The sequence below is a fragment of the Rhinolophus ferrumequinum genome, chromosome 23 (assembly GCF_004115265.2).
Source record: "Rhinolophus ferrumequinum isolate MPI-CBG mRhiFer1 chromosome 23, mRhiFer1_v1.p, whole genome shotgun sequence".
NCBI lineage: Eukaryota > Metazoa > Chordata > Mammalia > Chiroptera > Rhinolophidae > Rhinolophus > Rhinolophus ferrumequinum.
Genome location: NC_046306.1, coordinates 1,199,961 through 1,220,567, shown reverse-complemented (window position 1 = coordinate 1,220,567; position 20,607 = coordinate 1,199,961). Strand labels below are relative to the sequence as shown.

At 60.0% G+C, this 20,607-nt stretch overlaps 1 protein-coding gene across 1 annotated transcript in view; it reads right to left on the bottom strand.

Moving 5' to 3' along the window:
• LAMA5 (laminin subunit alpha 5) overlaps positions 1-20,607 on the bottom strand; it is a 47,404-nt gene that overhangs the window by 15,470 nt on the left and 11,327 nt on the right. Inside the window, exons 3-35 of the mRNA XM_033094594.1 lie at positions 18,603-18,720; positions 17,786-17,904; positions 17,437-17,607; positions 17,193-17,290; positions 14,043-14,158; positions 13,542-13,660; positions 13,329-13,419; positions 13,021-13,155; positions 12,878-12,937; positions 9,194-9,334; positions 8,969-9,106; positions 8,740-8,874; positions 8,532-8,666; positions 8,322-8,459; positions 7,778-7,830; positions 7,438-7,543; positions 7,253-7,305; positions 7,057-7,162; positions 6,476-6,575; positions 6,197-6,353; positions 5,909-6,047; positions 5,573-5,715; positions 5,385-5,491; positions 5,141-5,294; positions 4,636-4,796; positions 4,444-4,552; positions 2,930-3,027; positions 2,651-2,852; positions 2,365-2,491; positions 1,658-1,797; positions 1,033-1,148; positions 741-952; positions 152-356 (exon numbers count right to left, since the gene is read on the bottom strand). Of these exons, the coding sequence (XP_032950485.1) occupies positions 152-356; positions 741-952; positions 1,033-1,148; positions 1,658-1,797; positions 2,365-2,491; positions 2,651-2,852; positions 2,930-3,027; positions 4,444-4,552; positions 4,636-4,796; positions 5,141-5,294; positions 5,385-5,491; positions 5,573-5,715; positions 5,909-6,047; positions 6,197-6,353; positions 6,476-6,575; positions 7,057-7,162; positions 7,253-7,305; positions 7,438-7,543; positions 7,778-7,830; positions 8,322-8,459; positions 8,532-8,666; positions 8,740-8,874; positions 8,969-9,106; positions 9,194-9,334; positions 12,878-12,937; positions 13,021-13,155; positions 13,329-13,419; positions 13,542-13,660; positions 14,043-14,158; positions 17,193-17,290; positions 17,437-17,607; positions 17,786-17,904; positions 18,603-18,720 (4,202 nt within the window). The remainder of the gene's footprint in view (positions 1-151; positions 357-740; positions 953-1,032; positions 1,149-1,657; positions 1,798-2,364; positions 2,492-2,650; positions 2,853-2,929; positions 3,028-4,443; positions 4,553-4,635; positions 4,797-5,140; positions 5,295-5,384; positions 5,492-5,572; positions 5,716-5,908; positions 6,048-6,196; positions 6,354-6,475; positions 6,576-7,056; positions 7,163-7,252; positions 7,306-7,437; positions 7,544-7,777; positions 7,831-8,321; positions 8,460-8,531; positions 8,667-8,739; positions 8,875-8,968; positions 9,107-9,193; positions 9,335-12,877; positions 12,938-13,020; positions 13,156-13,328; positions 13,420-13,541; positions 13,661-14,042; positions 14,159-17,192; positions 17,291-17,436; positions 17,608-17,785; positions 17,905-18,602; positions 18,721-20,607) is intronic.

The window sequence follows — 20,607 nt, the reverse complement described above, 5'->3', positions numbered from 1 at the left end:
GCCCCCAGAGCTGAAGGAGAGGCATTGTTGAACCCAGGGAGCAATACGCGGCGAGTGTGGGCTCAGGACCCCCTGGTGGCAGAAATCACACCCAGACACCCAGACCTCAGGAGCACCCAAGGCCATGGTGGCAGGGGCTCCTGGCTCTCACTTGCACTGGCCGCTGTCCTCGTCACAGGTGGGGTCCGTGAGCTCCTGGACACCAGGCCGCGAGCAGTTACACTCCTCACAGCCAACCAGAGGGTGGCAGCCGAAGGTCTGGGGCTGGCAGATGATACAGTCGGGCAGGACGGTGCGCGGTGGGCAGATGCACTGGCCCGTGAGCTCGTCACACAGGCGGCCACTACAGTCGCAGGCTGTGGGGAGCGTGCACAGGGCTGCTGGACCCCTCTGCCCCCTCGGAGGCCCCAGACTACAGCCCTGGGAGCCAGTTCAGGGGCACCCCAACCCCAGCCCGGTTCCACCTAGCTCTGGGCCCAGAGCCACAGGCAGCAACTTTGACGGGGATGAGCCGCCCAGAATAGCCATCTAGTCCCTGGAACTTTCTGGACAACCCTGCAAGGCCTGGGCCACAAGCTGCCTGAGGTCCCACAGACAAGTGGTGGCTGGACTGGTCTGCGAGGCTCCAGAATGTTCTGACCACTGCCCATACTACCTGGTGGGTCCCCCTCCACCAGGAAGCCCCCCTGGGTTCAGGCATCAGCCCCCTCACTGGCAAGCTCGTGGACTGAGGTACTCACGCTTGCAGTTGGGGAAGCCCCAGTAGCCAGTGGCGCAGCGGGAGCAGTCTCGGCCAATGACGTGGGCACGGCAGGGACACTGGCCCCCGAAGGGCTCGCATGTGGGGCTCGTGGCACCTACTTCATGGCAGCCACAAGGCCGAGCCCCGTTGTTATAGAAGAGGGAGAGGGAGGTGGCGGCATCTCGGCAGAACTGGGACGAGCTGGTGGGGCTGGAGTGAGGGGCAGGTGGTGAGCTGGGCTCCCTGCCCTGCCTCAGCCCTGCCCCGGCCCTGCCCTGAGCCCAGCCCACCTGACATGGTAGCCGTGGGTGGCGCAGTGGCTGATGAAGTCATAGGACTTGTCAAGGGGCTCCTCCCGGAGGTAGCTGGAGCTGTAGGCATCCTCAGGGACCACCAGCACGTACTCCTAGGACAGCAGGGCCCGGGTCAGGGGGATGCCAGGGCTTGCCGGCAGGAGCACATTCCCAGGGGGTCTCTGCGACTGGCCATGGTCTGACCGCGCAGCGAAGACAGTGGTAGCCCTGGCCCAGGGCACTGCAAGGCTGTCAGGTGCTGGGTCCCCACCTGGACCACATGGAAGGGTGGCCGGTTGGCCTCCTCGTCCTACTGGGAGCTTGGGGAGTGTGAGCAGGCAGCGCCAATGAAGAGGCACCCTCCCCTCCCCCCCCTTCTGATGGGCACCTCCCTCTGCATCCCTCCAGGCCCCGCCTCCTCCAGGACGGCGACTCTGACCAGCAGGGTCCCTGGGGGTTGGTGAGCAACATCTCGGCTCTTGGCCCCTGGTATGGCTGGGCCGAGGCCAGCAGGGGACACACGCTGGCTGAGTGACTGATGGTGATGTGACAGATGTGAGGACGGCTAGTCCCTGAGCAACGTCAGAACGTCCACACGCAGGGACCCAGCCTCAGGACTCACCAGCCAGAGCCACCGGCCCTCGGGCACACGCACGGTCACTGTGAGCTCGGTGTCAGTCACATCCAGGATGGCCTGGCCCTCACACACCACCAGGGTGCGGCAGCCATAGCCGTGTGGGCAGAAGCTGGCGTTGGCATAGCCTGGAGGGGCAAGAACAGAAGGTCAGCCCCAACACACCAACTACTGTGGCCCCATGGCCTTGTCCAGCGTCCAGGGCACTCCTGGGGTCAGCAGGGAGGAAGGGCCGGGCTGGGCCTGCTCACACAACGAATCAGCTGTGGTCGCCCGTGAAGACCCACTAAGCGCAAGTCCCTGGGATTGGCAGAGTGGGAACAAAACAGACACACCTGGAGGGACACGTGTGCCATCAACCAGTGTCCCGCAGTGAGGCCTGTGACAAGTGAACCCTACTTCGTAAAACAGATGCAAGGAGCAGAGTCTGGCAAGGGGGCCGGGAGGCTGGGGCTCCTGGCTCTGGACACTCAGTCCTGGGGCCCCTCGTTTGAAAACTGACAGCACGATGGGGTGCGCGGACCTGTCACTCACAGCCAGGTAACGGGCGCCGTGCCATGGGCCACGCGAGCCATGGAACCAGCATACCATCTGTCCGCATGGTGTCATGCCCACACGATGGGGCTGTGTGAATGACAGACCCCGAGAGGCTCCTCACCAGGAGCTGTCCCCTACCACCGGCCGCAGCCACTCACCCTGCCAGACACGGCCCCCGTTGATGAGGATTTCCACAGGAAAGGTGGGGTGGGCCGGCTGGTAGCCGTGCAGCAGGAAGGCATAGCGGCCCAGGGCAGGCACGTGGGTGTGGAAGATCACTGTGCCCTGCAAGGAGAGGCGGCCGTGAGCAGACAGGTGTAGGGACACTAGGGGGAGACCCGAACTGGTGCCACTGCTGCCTGGACCACCTGCCAAGAGTGGCTGGTGGGGGGGCCACAAGTCCCGCCCCAGCCCACACCCACACCCCCAGGGCCGGGGCCTCACCTGGGGGTGGCGCAGCAGGGTGGGCTCCACATTGGGGTCCACAGCCGTGGAGGGCCGAGGCTGGGGCCCGGACGGGGGTGCGCCTGGGGTGAGCTCCTGAGAATGGCTGAGTGGGAGGCCGGATGGCAGCGGCAGCACCTGACAGTCCCTCAGGACGATGGGCTGCGGCGGCTTCGGGAAGCGGGAGGGCAGGCAGGCGGCACTGGGGGAACATGGGGGTGAGTCTCTGATTCCTGTCAGTGCACCCGCCAGCCACGCAGGCCCCTCCAGCCCCTCTACCTGCTGGGGTTGAAGGCACCATGGCTGCTGACACAGTGGACCCGGGGCTCCACGAACTCCGAGGTGAATGTCTCCACAGGTACCAGGGTGACACTGTGCTGTGGGCAGAGGGCCAGGCGTGGAGGTGGAGGGGGAGCCCGTCCTCACGCCAGGGTCCGACCCGAGTCCTGGTCTTTGCGCCTGCACAGCTCTGCTGCCCCCCCTATGGCTGCACAACCCCCAGCCCGCCACTGCAGTTTCTGGAGCCCAGGGTACCTCCCAGCTGTCCCGATGGCTGCCCCTCTCTACTGGTCCCCCATTGCCATCTGCAGTTATTCAGTCACATGTCAACCACGTGCCCCCAGGTCCAGGGACAGGCAGGCACTCAGTAAACACAGGCTCATGAGCAGGCATTCTATCGTGCCATGTAAGTGTACAGGTAAGTGTACAGGTAAGTGTACAGGTAAGTGTACAGGTGACAAATAAGACAACACACGAGCCATCACAGCAGGTCTAGAAAAACCCTACAGCAAAGACAAGGAATGCTGCATGACCGCAGCAACACACAAATCCATCTTCCACACAATGTCGGCAAAAGAGCAGCACAGAAGAGCTCTGCATGATTCCTTACAGAAAGTTCCAGAACAGGAGGGTAAGCGGTGCTGTCAGTGTGGGGAGGTGGCTGGCCTGGGGGGCCCGCGGGGCTGCTCTCCCGTGTACACAGGCAAGTTTGCCCTGAGCTAGCCCACGACCACAGTGCAGGAAAAACCACAGGGTCCCCACATGGACCGACGGGAAGCGAGCCGTCGTCCACGTCCGTGAGCAACACGGAGGACACGCATGGACGCTGCAAAGTGGGACTAGAAACCCTGACACCAGGGCTCGGGGTCATCCATTTGTGTTGCAAGTGTTGTAGCAGCATTTGAGGCTTTGATAAAAATTGTGCACATGTCGCACTGACACATTTCATACTATAGACCGTATCGTGCTCTGCAGAGCAAGCGCTGTCCATTTTGTCTGATATCGAATAAACATGGACGCTTGGTTCTGGGCACCAGAGAAACGATTCAGACGGCACAGTGTTTAGCGGTTCTAATGACTTAATTCTCACACCCCTGTGACTTTGAGAGGGAAGCAAATTATATGACGTCACTGATCGTAAGCCTCCGGACCCCCGGGGAGTGGACCCCTTCCTAACTCCAGTGACCCCTGTTCATACACAGGTGTGTCTTGGTAAATTATACGCAAAAAGGGCTTTTGCTTTTCAGTCCTACTCCAATGCATCATACTTCCCCTTAGGTGGCCACGGGTGTTATTACTAAATAAATATACATTTTGTACCCACAGGAAAAGAAACCCCGACAGGAGAAGGGGTGCTGGAAGAAATGTGACTGGGCTTAAGCCAACAGTGGCACTGGTGACAGGTACCGGGCACATGACACTCTTCTCTGTACCCTTATGCCTGTTGACAACCTCCTGAAAGACCTGACCCACGGGGGGTCCTGGGGCCCATGAAGTGAGGGTCAGGGCCTTACCAGGAAGAAGCGTGCCTGCTCGGCCGTGAGCTGAACACTGGCCTCTGTGTCCAGGTGGAAGACTGCCAGGTGGTGCTGGGCACCCAGGGCGGTGCCCCGGCACAGGGTGCTAGGGGACGGGGCAGGAGTGATCAGCAGGCAGGCAGCCCTGGCTGCACCCTCCCGCCTGCCCTCCAGTCCCTTCCCACCCACCTGTACAGGCAGGGGTGCAGGGTGAGCGCCCCCTGCTGGGGCGCCTGCTGCGGGGTGTGCACGGCCACACCCAGCTCCTGACGGGCACCTTTATTGGCGTATTCCACGACCAGAGCATAGCGGCCTGGCCGTGGCAAAGCCACCTGTAGCTGGACGTCCATCTGAGGGGACAGGGCAATCAGGAGCCTGCCCCAGCCCCCACCTGGAGAATAGGACCCCAGCTGCGCCCTGGACTCTGCAGCCCCTCGGCCTTCTGACGGACTTCTGCCCTCTCCCAGCCTCCCTTGCCCACGTGAGGCCCGCCTCATCGCTGGTGAGCGCTCAGTGCCTAGAGGTCCGGCCCAAACCTGCTGTGCCCCCCCAGTGAGTGGGAGGGCTGCGGTCGTTGCCTTGCCCTGTACCTGTGTGCCCTCACTGCAACATGGACCCCTCCCCCAGGCCAAAGGCATGCCTCCCCCTAGGTCTTGACCCTGCCTGCCCCACCCTGGGAAGCAGGGACACGCACGTCACTGCCCTGGCAGGCGGCCAGCGGTGGGTGTGAGGGGCTGAGCTGCTCCGTGGGGCAGGGCCGAGGTAGGCTGTTGCCATGGCGACACAGGGCCTTGGGTCCAGAGGCTGAGGGGAAGCCATCCAGGGGCAGGTGGGTGTAGAGGAGGCAGCTGGGTAGGGGGACAGTCTGTGGTCAGCATGGGGCGGGTGGCCTGAGCACAGCGGACGGTCAAGCCCTGCCCCAGCAGCCCCACGCTCACTTGTCCCCGGCGCGCTGGGCGGTGGTCTGGAACGTGCAGGCCTCGGTCACCCGCAGCTGGAGCACAGCCGCCTCGTAGTAGGCGCTGGGTAGCAGGACCACGTAGTCCTGGAGGGGACGGGCGTGTGGGCGGGAGGTTGGTGCTGTGCCCCCGCCCGGGCCCCCCCACCCCGCTCAGCCCCACCTCACCAGGAGCACCCCTTCAGCCTCCACGAGCAGGGCCCAGGTGCCAGGGTTCAGCACGAAGGGCTCCCCGAAGCCCCTCTGGGGCACAGTGACGAAGGCAGGCTCCGTGCTGGGCGGGAAAGCCACCGGCTGGCTCTGCTCCGTGCCTGGGGGTGGGGGTGAAACTCTGCACACAGCCCATGGGCCACCCCCGGCTGTGCTCCCCAGGGCCTGCAGGCCGGGCCAGGCCTCCCCACCCACACGTGGGCCCCAGGTGGGGCTTTGGCTGGGTGGGACTGAGGTGTGAGTGGATGCCGGGGGTGGCGGGAGGGTGGGCGGAGGCGGCCCCAACACACTCACAGTTGGCACAGGTGGCAAACTTGCCCTCCTCCCGCACAGAGACACGCCCGCTCACGCTCGTGGGCCCGCGGTTAGCATAACGGAAGACAAGCCAGAAGAGGTCAGGAGAGGTTACGTTCAGCCTCGCCACAATCCTGGGCTGGTGGGGGGCAGCGTGGACAGTCAGGATCACCCCTCCCTGGCCATTTCCAGCCCAATCCTGTGACCTTAGGAGCTGGCCCACCCCACTCTGCCAGCCACACAGGGCACTTCAAGCCAAGCCCTGGGACCAGGCAGGGCCACGCCTACCTGGATGGGTGCCATTTGTGCATAGCCCCTCCAACTGAAGTTCTCAAACTCGAGGGGGTTGAAGCCGAAGCGCACGGCATGGCCGTCGGGCGTGGTTGCTTCCTCCAGCTCTAGCCGCAGGTGATGCAGGTCGGGGAGGTAGTGGTTCCGTGCAGGCCTGGCCATGGCAGGGTGCTCAGGGGCAGGTCGCTGCCCTGCCCAGCCCAGCCCACCGGGGTCCCCAGGGAGATGCCTCCCCCAGCCCTCTGTCCCCAGCCCAGTTGGGGTAGGGGCACCCACTCGCTGCAGGTGGGGCCCTGGGTGTTGGGGCGGCACCGGCAGGCGCCTGTCCTTGGTTCACAGCCCTGGCCCAGCGCACCTCCAACATCGCACCGGCAGCCTATAGCAGGAGGGCACGTGGTCAATGCCACCCAGCCCCCACCCCACCCTGGCGCTCCTCCCATGCCCTCCAGCCCCCTGGCTTGGAACCCTGCTTGTTTCACAGACTGTCCCCTGGGGCTCCGTCCACCCTGACAGAGCAATAGGGGATGAGAAGCTAACTTTTCTCCACCACGAGCGCTACCTCGGGCTCTGGACCACGGAGGCCCTGGGTCCAGGCTCAGGGGCAAAGGCACTGGGATTGATTGGTGAGTCCTGCCAGGGGCGCAGGATGGAGAGGAGGGTCGCGGGCAGAACCCGTGCTCCTCTCTCCCACACCCAGCCCGGGCCTGGCCAGGCATCCGGAAGCAGCTCAGTGAGTCCAATGTCTATCGGGGCTTACCACGCCAAGGTCCTGCCTGGGTCCTTTGCCTCATCTGTCCCTCCTTGGGCCTTAGCCTCCCCCAGAACGTGGTTTGAGAGCCCAGTAAGTGGGCACTTACTGCGGCAGCCAAAGTAATCGACCTGGTCCAGCCCGAAGAAGCCGTCCTTGCAAGCTGCGCAGGTCAGGCCACACACGTGGGGCTTACAGAAGCACTGGCCGTTGCCCTGGGGGCCAAGGGAGAAGGTGGGACCAGGTGCGGGGGGTCCCAATGCACGTGCCCCCTAAGCCCCCAGCACGTCAGCCCTCAGACTCACCAGCTGGCACTCGGTAACTCCACCCAGTGTACCCCTGGGGTCACAGCTGCAGCCTGGGGAAGGGGCAGAGCAGGCCTGAGTTGGGGAGGGGACAGGAGGGCCTGGACTCCATGGGGCCAGCTCTCACCTCCCTGGTCTCCCAGGAGTCTCCCCCAGCCCCTAATACTCTCTCCAGGCAAACTTACGGGTGCAGCCCTCGGGGTTGCTAGGATTCAGCCCCCAGAACCCAGGTTTACAGCGATCACAGCTTGGCCCTTCCACATGAGCCCGGCACGTACAGGGGGTCTGTGCCTGGGAGAGAATGAGACTGAGGGTCAGAGTGGGTCCCTGCCCTCCTATCTACAAACCCTCAGCCCTGGAGCCCTGACTCTGTCCCATCTTTGGCATGCCCCTAGAGTGGGGACAGAGGACTAGCCAAGGGAACAAATGGGCCCTGAGGTTGCCATGGTGACCAAGTGGCAAGAGAAGTGATGGTCTCACTGGAAGCGATGGCCTCAGCCCCACCAAGGGCTGACCTGGGCTCACCTCAGGAAGGACGCGATTGGCTGGGGCCAGCCCAGCAGGGTGGCAGGAGCCAGCTGTGGAGAGACACCCGGGCTGTGGTCATTCCTTGGTCACTGATCCTGATGGCCAAGAACTTCCCCAAGGCCTGGCCAGAACCCACGGCCCCTCGGGAGCCAGATCACATATCTCCCACATGCATAAACAGGCAAAAAGATGTACGTGTCCGTGCTCTGGTCCCCACACCGTGAGGGCGTGTACCCTCCTCCACCACACAGCACATGGTTATGAAATGAAATGAGCACACACAGCACGGGAACACGTGCGTGTGGAGAGCCACGTGAGCACAGGCACATAGCACGTGAGCATACACGATCTAGCAGATGAGCGTAGACACTCACGAAGCACATGAATGCACACGCACAGCACATAGACACGGACACGAACGCATGCGTGAACAACCCCAGCACACGCATGAGCATGGACGGTGGTGGGAACCCCAGCACAGGAAGGTGTGCCCTGCACGACGCACACACAGCACCCGACGCGCACACTGCACCGGCCTCACCTTCGCAGTAGGGGAAGTTGTAGGTGCCGGGAACACACGCGTCACACCGCAGCCCCGTCACACGGGGCCGGCAGCTGCACTGCCCGCTGCGGGGGTCGCAGGCTGCATGCAGGGAGCCCTCGGCAGAGCAGTGGCAGGCTGGGGGAGGAAGAGGGTGTGGGCACGTGGTGAGACACACCTGCCCTCCTGGCCTCCCACAAGGATACTCACGGGCACAGGTGGGGAAGCCGTGGAAGCCGGGGCTGCACTCCTGGCAGGTGGTGCCCGTGTAGCCGGGGCGGCAGTGGCACAACCCGCCCGCCCCGCAGAGCTGGTCCAGGGCACCGTGGGGGTCACAGTTGCAGGCTGCAACAGACCCAGGTTCAGGCCATGGGCACCTGTGGGTGGCCCTCCTGCCCCTCCCCGGCCCTCTGCTCACCGCGGCAGTCAGGGTAGCCATGATGGCCAGGGCGGCAGCGGTCACAATGAGGGCCATCAAACTCGGGCCGGCACAGGCAGCGGCCAGCCTCGTCGCAGCCCTCGGGCAGCGTCCCTGCAGGGCTGCAGCCACACACTACGGAGTGGAGAGGCACACAGTGGCCCTGAGCCGGGCAGGCCAGGCCCCAGGCCCCACGCCCACCCAGGCCCATTGGGGTGGCCCTGCTCACGCTGGCAGAGCGGGAAGTGGAAGTAGCCAGGAGCACACCGGTCACACGCGGCCCCCTCGAAGCCTGCTCGGCAGGTGCACTGGCCTGAGTCACGATCACAGTCAGCATCCAGCACTCCAGGGCTGGAACACTGGCAGGCTACAGAGAAGGACGCCCACGCCCGTCAGAAGGGGCCCGGCTCCCAGCGGCCACAGAGAAACAGGATGGGGTTGGGGCGGCACTCACGCTGGCAGCCCGGCCCGAAGAACCCTGGGGCGCAGAGCTCACAGTGGGTACCCTGGAAGTTGGGTTTGCACACGCAGCGTCCCACCCGCGGGTCCTTTCGGCAGGCGTTGCCCTGGGTCCCAGCGGCGCTGCAGTCACAGTCTGGCGGGTGGGGGACAGGAGGGAGTCTCAGATGCCCTGCAGAGGTGGCCCTCCCCGCTGGAAAACCTCCCTTGTTCACAAACTCACTTCCTTACACTTGTACACTGCACGTGTACAAAACTAACAGACAATAAAAATCTCAACAAGGGAAAGCCGACATTTCAGGAAATACACGGTGTGTGATACAATAAGGGCAACTACACACTGAACTGGTGGTTCATGATATAAACAATTGTGGGCGTTAACACAGCCAGAGAATGTAAACACAAAGTCATCACATGGCAAACAAAAACGTCTAGCCTTTATAAGTAATTCTGGGGTTGGGAAGAAGGGAGCAAAAGCACGCTAAGTATCTTAATTTATGCATAAAGACAAGGTCATAAACACTATTTAGTTTTTGTTACTGACAGAAAATAACGGTTCAATATTTGTCAGAAAGGTAAGGGTCGCCACGGACCAGACCCAAAGATAGAAAGAGAACTTGCAAACACTCCGAGAAGGGAACAAAAACCAACCCACCAAAACCAAAACACGTTTGGTTGCTCACTCCAGTGAAAGGCGGGAAAGGAAAAATTAAGGGAGGACAACTGACAGTGGCCACCGTCCCTGTGCCAGGCCAAGTCTCCTTTCCTGAGATACAACCCAAAGGAGTCAGTTTGACTCTAAAAGGAAAATCCAGGCATGTCCTCTTGAAAGGACACACCTTGAACCGAAGACAGATGCAGAGCAAGTGAGGATGATGAAGAAGAGTCAGCAAACCCACGGCCAGAAGCATTAATGAGGACAAAGGGGGTGTCCATTAAGAAGATGGACTCGCTCCCCAAGAGAGGTGGCAAACCCAATGCTCCAGGAGCAGGAAAAATGTGGTCTTGGGGGGCAGAGCTAAACTATTACAATCGTGAGGAGAATTTGGCAAAACCTAGAGACAGACTGAATGTACTGTTCTCAGAATGTGACAAAAATTAAGCAAGAACGGAGTGGATTTAAACAGCGTAATAACACGTGTGCTTTAATAGATGCCCACACAGAAATGTGTGCCCAACAGAGAACACACCGTCCTGTCCATCTAAAAGGGTGCAAAACAAAGAGGATCTCAAATTCCAAAGACAAAAAGCAGAAATCAGGCTACCACATCTGACCCTGATGCAGTAAAATGAGAACTGAACCAAAGAAAAATGAACAGAAAGGAAATCGAGAAGCCTTTCAACCGGGCTCACTAATGAAAGCACTGTGTTCAGTGGTGGTCCGTATGAGGGAGGGCGTTAACAGAATTCATTGTACAAGTCACAGATTGAAAGTGAAATTCTGCTTGCTTGGCAAAGGAAACCATCAACAAGACAAAAAGGCAACCTACTGAATTGGAAAAGATATTTTCAAATGATACATCTGATAAGGGGTTAATATCCAAGATACATAAAGAACTCATACAATTCAACATCAAAAAAAATAATCCAATTAAAAGGTGGGCAGAGGACCTGAAGAGACATTTCTCCAAAGAGGACACAGATGCCAACAGACACATGAAAAGATGCTCAACATCACTAATCATCAGAGAAACGCAAATCAAAACCGCAGTGAGATATCACCTCCCCTGTCAGAATGGCTGTTCTCTGAAAGACAAAAGGTAAGTATTGGCGAGGATGTGGAGAAAAGGGGACCCTTGTGCACCGTTCGTGGGAATGTAAACTGGTTCAGTACTATGGAAAACAGTGAGTAGGGTCCTCAAAAAATTGAAAATAGAACTACGGTAGGAACAAGCAATCCCACTCGTGGGTATTTATCTGAAGAAAAAACCCACTAATTCAAAAAAATATTTGCACTCTTATGTTCATTGTATCGCTATTCATAATAGCCAAGATATGGAAACAGCCTAAGTGCACATAGATAGATGAGTGGATACAGAAGAGGTGGTACGTATATTCAATGGAATACAACTCAGCCATGAAAAAGAATGAAATCTTACCATTTGCGGCAACATGGATAGACCTAGAAGATATAACGCTAAGTGAAATACTCGTAAGTCAGACAGAGAAAGACAAATATGCTGTGATTTCACTTATATGTGGCATCTATAAAAAAAAAAAAGCAAAATAAAACAGAAACTCACAGTAGATACAGAGACCAAACTCATAGTAGATACAGAGACCAGAAAGGAGGTCGGGATTGGGCAGAAAAGGAAAAGGGGGTTCAGTTATAAATTAAGCCACGAACGATGGCAGGGCCCCTCCACCTAATTTGTAAATAGTTTCATTGGCACAGGGCCCACTGTGACGTGCAACGGCAGAGGTAAACGCCATGACAGACACCACACGGCCCTCCGTGTCCAAAACACTGGCTGTGTGGTCCTTTTCCGGAAATGACTGCTGGCCTGGTTTGCACCACGGACGAAAAACGAAACATGTAAATGTAAAAAAGAAAAACTGTCAAAGAACCAACAAGCACGACACTAGGTGGACTTAGGGACCGCCATCTAAATATGACTGAGAGACCACGAAGCAGAACGTCCCCAGATTCACCTAAAGTTTACAACACCGGCACACAAATGAAAGCACGCTAAATAGTAAAGGGCAAATGACCCATGGGGAGAAAAAACACAAGCGGCAGGGAATGGGTAATAATTAACGTGGAAAGAACTCGCCCCAGTGAACAAGGAAAAAATGCAGCTGAAAACAATGAGCTCCAAACGCAATCTAATCGACGACATCACCGAGTATAAAACACACCATTATTTTATGTCCTGTTATGAAAGGAAGACACCTGCTGATTAGACAATGACACACCATCAACCCAAAGACGTGTCCCAGTGCCAGAAACAGTCAGGAGGTGGAGTGCGTTCCCCAGTGGATGCAAATCAAGATGACAATATTTGTTGCTATGTCGTCAACACAATGAGTTGATTAACATGTGTGAACACTGCTACTGCCACCCAACGCTGGGAGACTGTTTAATTTGGAGAGAGCAACTTGGCAGCCTACGGCCCAGAATGTCCTAGCGTGTGCATGTCTAGCCTGGGCAGAACCTCCTTTGGGAAATTGTCCTTCAGAAAAAAATAAGTATTTATGGAAACCTTTAGCTGCAAGGATGTTTATTGGCGCGTTATCTGAAAATAGAAAATTGGAAAGAACCTAAATTTCCAACAATCGAGAGTTGGTTAAATAAATGCTGCAGCTCTCTGTGTAGTGCAGAACCAGAAGTGACATGTTTACAGGATTGTGGTGGGTGGAAAACGCAGTTATGAAACAGCGTATAGCACATGTCAATGTTTGTGAAAGCCGGGTGTGTACGCACAGAGAACGGTTTTGCAGTGGAGAGGGGTGATTTGTAGATGGTGAGAGTCTGGATAAAGTTTTGCTTCGACTTTATGCTTACTTATATTTTTGAAGGTTTTCTAGTATGAACATGTATTATTTGCATGCAAATAAAAGAATCAAAATTGACGTGACGAAAATGAAATCCTCCCTCTCTGCTGGGCCTTTGTATGGCCCCCTCCTGCGCCATTGCTCCCGTGGGACCCAGGGCAGTGAGGACCTCGGAGACACTTACTCACAATCTGTCCAGCTGGCAGTACCTGTTCCCCAGTGTCATTGTAGGAGGAGGGCATCGCTGAGGGGAGGAGACGTAGCATGTCAGCCAGGCAGGACAAAAGGGCCCCCTGGGCTCCCCCCACCCCTGGCCGGCCCCCTCACGGTAGCAGTGCGGGAAGCCTGTGAAGCCCTCAGCACACGCGTCACACCACTCCCCCGTGAAATTCGGCCGGCAGTAGCAGCGGCCAGTCAGGTCCTCACACGTCCCATCTGTGAAGTCCGACTCGCAGTTGCAGCCTGGGTGGGGACCAGGGGCCAGGAAGTCATGAGACCCCGAGCCCAGGGCTATGAGACCAACCTGGGCAGCAGGATGAGAGCCATGGCCAGGCCTCCCAGAGCGGCGAGGGCCTGGGACACCCTGCCCGGGCCATCCCTGTCCCCAGGACGCCCCCCAGGGGGACCCCACTCACGGCGGCAGGCCTGGGGCGAGTCCAGGGGAGTGTCTGGGGCACGGTAGAAGCCTGGCAGGCAGCGCTCACAGTTGACGCCGGTGGTGTGGTGCTGGGGTGGTGCAGAGCACTGAGTCACGGGCGCTCCCACCCAGCACGGCGGCCCCACCCTCCCCGAGTGCCTGGTGTCCCCTGCTCCCCACGGCAGGCCTGGCCCGGATGCACTCAGCCCACCTGGCAGTCGATGCACACGCCGCCGCCCTGGTAGACGCTGTCCTGGTTCTGGCTGGCATTGGTCCGGTCCACCTCGGGGTCATAATAGCAGTCGTGCGCGTGGCCGTGACAGTTGCAGGCTGGAGAGAAGGGCCCTCAGCTGTTGGCAGCCCGGCCAGGACCGCTGGGACACATCCCACAAACCACGGGTGACCCCAGATGGGGCTCGGGTGGCAGAACATGCCGTGTTGCCCGAGTGTGCCTACAGCACACGTGTGTGCATGTGTGAGCACACGTGTGTGCATTGGCGAACGTATAAGCATTTTATGTATGTGCACACAAGTGTGAGCACCATGTGTACATGTGCGTCACGCAAGTGTGCATTGTACGAGTGTATGCCCGAGTGTTGTGTGTGCACGTGTGAACGTGTGCATGTGACTGTTGTGCAAGCATGAGCAAAGGCATATGAATACATGTGTGAGTGGATCTGTGAGCACCGTGTGTGCACGTGGGGCCACTCACACTGACACTCGTTGGCACTGTCAGACGTCGCCGGCTTCCATGGCTGCTGGTTGAAGCCGGGGCAGCAGCGGTCACAGGAGCCCCCGCACGTGTTGTGCTGGCAGGCACACTGCAGCCTGTGAGGACACAGGGCACAGGAGGGGCTCAGACCCACCGTGGACCCAGGGGGACACAAGGAAGCAGAGGCAACAGGGGCTGTACAAGGTCTTTGTGGAGGGTGGGAGCTACAGCAGGGGTTTGTATTGGTGGGTGGTGCCTGGGGCAGGCGATGCCTGAGTGGTCAGTGCGATGGCCTTTGCATGCAGGTCAGCCTGGGGCACTGGGCCTTGGGGCTATGCCATCCTCTCCAGGGCCAGGACCCAAGGCCAAGCCCACGGCGTCCTGGGCTAGCCCCGAGGGCCAGGTCTCGCTCAGCAGGCAGCCCTGAGCTCAGCCAGACACCCCCACGCATCCAGGGCACCTCCCCGGGCAGGTGGCCAAGAACTGCTTCCTCTTCCAGCCGGGGGTGGACAGCACTCAAGAGGGCTGGAATCCTGCCTGCTATCCTGGAGAACAGCGCCTGTTGGCTCAGTGGGCAAGGGACAGCTGGTCTCAGCTGGGAACCGAGGCTACAGCCACCTACTGCACAGGCACCCATGCCAAGCCCCACCCCCAGGACAGACCACAGCTCAGTTGAGGTGGGGGCAGGAAGCAGCCCCAGGCCGGGTTGTGTGCTCCTGGGTCCCAGGCCAGCATCACGGCTGCAGTGCTATGTGAGACCCTGCAAGCCAGTCCACGAAGGTAAGACCCAGAGCTCTGATCATGCAGCTTTGGCCTTGTCCCCATGAAGGTTTGTAGGGCCTTGGGAGTCAATACTGCTGTCCCTCAGAGTCCAGGGACATCTGGAGGGCCTCAGTGGATGAGGAAGTGGGAATAACCTGCCACAGACAGGTAATCACATGCCATCTGTCTTGACTCTGGAACCAGGGGCCTCTAGCTGCTGTTTGATTTTTCAGTAATCTACACGGTCGGGGCAACTTTAAACCAAGAAGTTAACATAAAAAGTGGTGCTAGCCTGGTGACACCCTGGGGTGTTTGGCAAAGGGCCTCGCAAAACCACTCCATGGGGCTTCTTCCCACTCCAGGGACACGGGCATAACAGAGCAGCATGGCTCCCGACGTGACAAACAGCATGACTCGACCCCAAGAATTTCACAGTGCAATCGGGTAGAAACCGTAAAGTAAGAATGTTTAAAGGTTATAACCAAAGGAATCTAAAACATCATAAAAAATGCAATGCTATGAAAAATAGGCAGATGTAAGACAAGAAACCATCAGAACATCCATAAATGAAAAATAAAATTATTGAATAGAAGCCGCAATGGGTGGACTACACAGCAGGTCAGACGCAGTGGGACTGACTCTGAACTGAAGAACTCTCCAGGAGGGAGCTGGGAAGGCAGCGGGGTGGGGATACGTCCCAGAAGTCCTGAGACGGAAGGAAACCATAACTGGGATTCCAGAAAGAGAAAAGACAGAATAGGGGAGAGCTAACGGCCAAGAAGGGTCTTGAATGAACAGAGACTCATATTCTCAGATTCAAAAAGTGTGAGGAAACCTGCCGAGCACCAAGACGATTATAGACACATCCAGAAGGGGCAGAGTGACAACAGCAGACTCTCCCAAGCACCGAGAGACACCAAAAGACAGTGAGCGGATGTCTCGGAAGTGTTGAGACACGGCCGTCAATCAGGGGTTCTGCAGTCAGCTACAGCTTCACCCCGAGTGAGGGCATGACAGCCATTTTCAGACATGACTAACAAACAGAGTCTCATGGAAAGAGCAACGAAGGGGGCATTGCAGGGAAGACAGTCCCCGGGGATGCTGTGAGGTCCTGGGAAGGAGCGACAATGAGGGCGGAGGATCGGGAAGACGCGGGCGGCTCCATGGGCTGTGCCTGGGTGAGCGCCCTCAGGCCCATCGCTCAGTCTATGCCTGTGAAACAGGGTTCCACTACAGTACGCAGAACTGGAAAAGACATGTGTGGCACTGCCAGCTGGCACAGACCGAATGGTTGTGTCCCCCCAAAAAGTCCCATGTGGAACCTAAGCCCCCGGGATGGTATTTGGAGGTGGGGCCTCTGGGAGGTGAGGAGGGCCTAGGGGAGCACTCATTAACACGATTCGTGTCCTTATTAGGGGACACCAGCGAGCAGCTTGCCCTTCCGCCCCGTGTGAGGACACAGCAGGGAGATGCTGGCTATGAACCAGGAAGTGACCGGCCAGCATCCGGAACCAAGGCGCGAAGTGCTATCAGCCGCCCTCTGTGTTTTGTTACAGCATCCAGAGGTGACTGAGACCAAATGCGTAACTTCTAAGTCAAGGGGAAGGGGACAGCGAGTGAGGGGAGACGGAGGAGTTCAGCACAGAGCTGGGCAGGTAGTCAGCAAAGCGATGCCGGTGAAGGTGCTGCAGGTGGCAGGCAGGGAGTGGGCGGGGCAGGAGGTGATGGAGGCAAAGGGGCGGAGCCTCCCTGGAGGAGAGGCCATGGTGCCAGGAGTCCGGTGCAGGGACAACAGGGCGTAAGTATGTGACGGGCGCTGGTGTCTGTGGTTCTGGGGACGATGCCCAGTCCACGCACCCCTGCTGCCCGGCAGGGTGAGCTGAGCTCAGCCCACATGCAGGTACAGGTGAGTGAGGCTGGAAGTCGCCGCCCCAGCAGGGGAGGGCAGACCTGCCTGTCCCTCAGACACCAGGCAGTACAGTGGGCTCTGCTCCCAGCCCTCACGAGTTCCTACTGGGCACTTCATTTCCCAGAGTAATTAGCTGTGCTGTCCCAGGGCCACCCTGAGACTGGACAGGCCGGGGCGACCAGAGGGCCTGTGGGAGGGGAGCAGCAGGCCTGAGTCCTCCGGCTAGGGTGACCACGCCCCTCCATTCTCCAGACCCATCCGCCCCAGTGAGGAGGTTTGGGGCTTGCCTCTTAGTGTGGCTTTGACTGTGAGATTGGAGGTGAGCTCTGCTGCCCCTGCACCTTTCTGTGCATCTGGAGAAACAGGTCACAGGGTGGCGGCCCGTGCAGATCACCAGGGGCCAGGGACGTGGCAGGCAATGGAAGCACGTGTCCTCCCCTGGGATCGGGGAGCAGATGAGGGGGTTGAGCAGGTCTCACCTGAAGGGGTCTGTGGGGTCTTTGGCGTCGCAGACGTCCGCATGGCCGTGGCAGACACAGCGACCGCCGATGCTGATGTCCTTGATGCTGTAATAGTACTGCACCCGCCAGCCATGAGCACGGCGCCGTCCACGCCAGCCCCGCCACCCCCTGCCCCCTATGCTGCTGCCCACGCCGCCCCGCTGCCGGCCTGCACCCCTCCACCCCCGACCCTCCACGGGACCCATCAAGCTGGCGTGCTCACCCGGCGGGTGACGGTGGGGTCCCGCAGCGCCTTGCCCATGAGGTGGCCCAGCAGCGTGTTTGTGCGCAGGAAGCGCAGGCGGATGTTGGTGGCTTTGGTGAAGTCGCGCAGCAGGGGTGAGTAGGAGAAGTTCATGGCCCCCGGACGCCTGTTCACTAGGGACACCACAATCTGCAGACAGCAGGGTCAGGGTCAGGGTCAGGGTCAGGGTCGGGGTCGGGGTCAGGGTCGGGGTCGGGGTCGGGGTCAGGGTCGGGGTCAGGGTCAGGGTCAGGGTCAGGGTCGGGGTCGGGCCGACACCGCCCACCACAGCACACCGGCTGGGACCCCCTCCGTGCCGTCCGCCCACCTCGCCATTCTCCAGGGGCACAATCCGGGAGTACTCTGTGGTGCAGATGACATCGTCATCCCGCGTGATGCGCTCCAGCGTCCGTGGCCCAAATCGTTCAAGGCAGTCCCTCTTGGAGGCTGCAAGAGACAGGCCAGGAGGTGAGGGTGCAGAACTCCAGGCCCGCTGCGTGTCTGGACCCCCAGAGCCTCATGGCCTCAGCCCTGAGATGGGAGCACAGCCCTGCCTCGAGGGGTCACCCGCCACCCCAAAGGGAGAATGGCACGCGGGAACCTCTGGAGGGCCTGGCGGGGGCCATGCCTGAGCCCGGTGGTTCTGAATGGCCCACCTCACACTGGCTGCCTCTCTGCAGAGAATAAGGCCCCTGACAGCCCTCACCCCAGGCTGGGAGACTGTTCTCCACTGCCCTTTAGGCAACTACCTGCCCTGACTCTCAGGCGTGGAGTACTGGGTGACCCAGGGCCACCCAATCAGAGCTACCCCACGTACATGACTGGGCCGGGTGGCACGTGACATGGCCAGTCAGGGAGCATGGGCGTGGAGCTCCGTGCTCTCGCCACTGGGCAGCTCAGTGGGCCACCTTTGTTACTCACAAGCTGCCAGAGCATGAAGCCAGTCCAGAGGGAGCCAAGAGACTGCATGGGGACTGTGGGTTCCACGTCAGGGACGGGAACCGCTCCCCCCACCTGCCTTTGGGGACGCGCACCCAGCAGTCCTGACCCAGGCAGAAGCCAGGCGTGAGAGAGCACGGTAATGACAGCCCATCCCAGGGGACACCCCCCCCACCCCAGCCAGCCCCTGGCTCTGGGAGACTCACAGGCAAAGTACTGCCACGGCTGGTAGGTGTGGCCGAAGTCCATGGACCGCTCTAGCACCCAGAGGTCCGGCCGAGGGGCGTTAGCGAACTTGATGAGCACGTAGGCCACATGGAAAACCTGTGGGTGGTGAGGGTGTTGACGACCTGAGGGTCCCCCCGCCCTGCCATTGAGAGGCTCCCTTCTCCACAGTAGACATCTGTGGGTTTGCCTGAGAGGGCCTCCTGGCTCAGGGAGTAGCCCCTGGCCTGGCTGACTGGCCAGTGGCCACTGAGGCCTTCCCCAGGACACCACCATTTCTGAGGGCTCCCCTCCCGGGTCTGGGGGTGTGTTGGCCCAGGGCCCAGACCCGCCTGCCTCCCCATCCCTGCCCCAGGCCCCTGGGCCACACTGGCCCCTGGGCTCTGAGGCTGAGACAGGCCTGGTGGTGCCAGGGCACATGGGGCAGGTCGTCCACAGGGCCCAGGCAGCGCCCCAGCTCCCAAGTGAGCCTGGTCTCCTCACAGAGCTGGCAGGTGACCCCTACTCCTGCGATGGGGCCCCTGGTCATCCCACATCATACTCAGAACCAACTTGGAACCTGCCTTCCACTTGCCGACCAGCCCCCAGCCACTGAGGCCCCAGGGGCAGGTGGCCTGGAGCAGCTAGGGCCCAGCCCCTGCCATTGTCACAAGGCCCCAGGCGGGGAGACAGACTGGAAAATGGGGAGCTGGGCTCTCGCTGCCAAAGGCAATCCATGAAGCATGAGGCAAAGGGGGTCCCCACGTCAGCGCCTGGAGCCATGACCCCGGACCACAGCTCCTAGGAAGGGTAATGGGGCCACTGGGTATAGCCCTGGGCTCAGGCAGAATCACCTGCCCAGCCGGTGGCCTCGATGTCCAGGCTGGGCCACCCAGACCCCCGAGAGGGTGGGCACATGAGCAGGCTGCACCCTCACACCCCTGACACGTGTCACTGTGCCCCACACACAGAGGTGCCCACGCCAGGCTCCGCCTCCCACGGGGAAGGACTGTGGTTCCTCCCCCTCGGCCCCAAAACCAAGGGAACAACAAAGTAGACGGGCATTGTCCAGGCTGGGCTCTGGGCTCCAAGGAGACTGAGCAGGGTGAGCGGGGGGACACAGACACCCCCAGTCTGCATTCAGGAGTGGGAGGCCCCAGACACAGGCAGAGAACGTGGCTGGTGAACATGCTACATGTGGGGGGATGCCCACCCCCCACTCGGGGCACGCTCACAGGGGTACCACACCAGGTAGGCTTGGAACTGTCCACTGACCTCGAGGGTGACGTCACATTCAGGCCACCCCCTGCACCCTCAGTGGAGCCCTGCCCAGCCCAGGGAAGCAGGTCCCCTTCTGGTGTCCACTGATCTGGATTTTTGCCCCAGACGAGCGGAGGCAGAGCAAGGCTCCCTGCCTGAGGTCCAGTCACCCCTCCACCCCCAGCACTTATCAGCCTGAGGCCGCTGTGGTGACCACATAGAGGGATGGTGGACCCCTCGTGGCCCAGCCCTCAGGAGGCACAGGCTGCTAAGAATGCCGGCAGGGGCACGGTCCCAGGATCCTGGACACGCCTGTTGAGTCCTGCCCTTCCTGGAAGGCCTGCCTGCATCAAGCCAAGTGGCCTTTCCCTGGGGTGGGGGGGGCACAACCTATTTACCCACTGCCAGGCTCTGAGGTCATCTTCCCCTGGGCCTGTCCAGTCAGGGGAGGGAGACGAGCCCACAGGGGACGCACCCTGCACACAGGCATTCCGGGGAGCCCTGGGGGACTTTGGATGGCCCCTGTGCCAGGAGAGGTCTTCGTGAGGAAGGGGGTCAGGGCGGGGTCCGGAGGCCTGGGTATGCGTGAGTCACAGACACCGGCTGGGGCGGGGGTGGGGGGGGCGTGCAGCACACGCAGAAGATCCCGAAGGAGATGAAAGGCTCCCGCCCAGCCCCTGGGACCCACCCCCGCCTTTCCCTTGAGTGAGGCCACCAGGCTGCACCCTCCGCTGGCCAGCTCTGTCC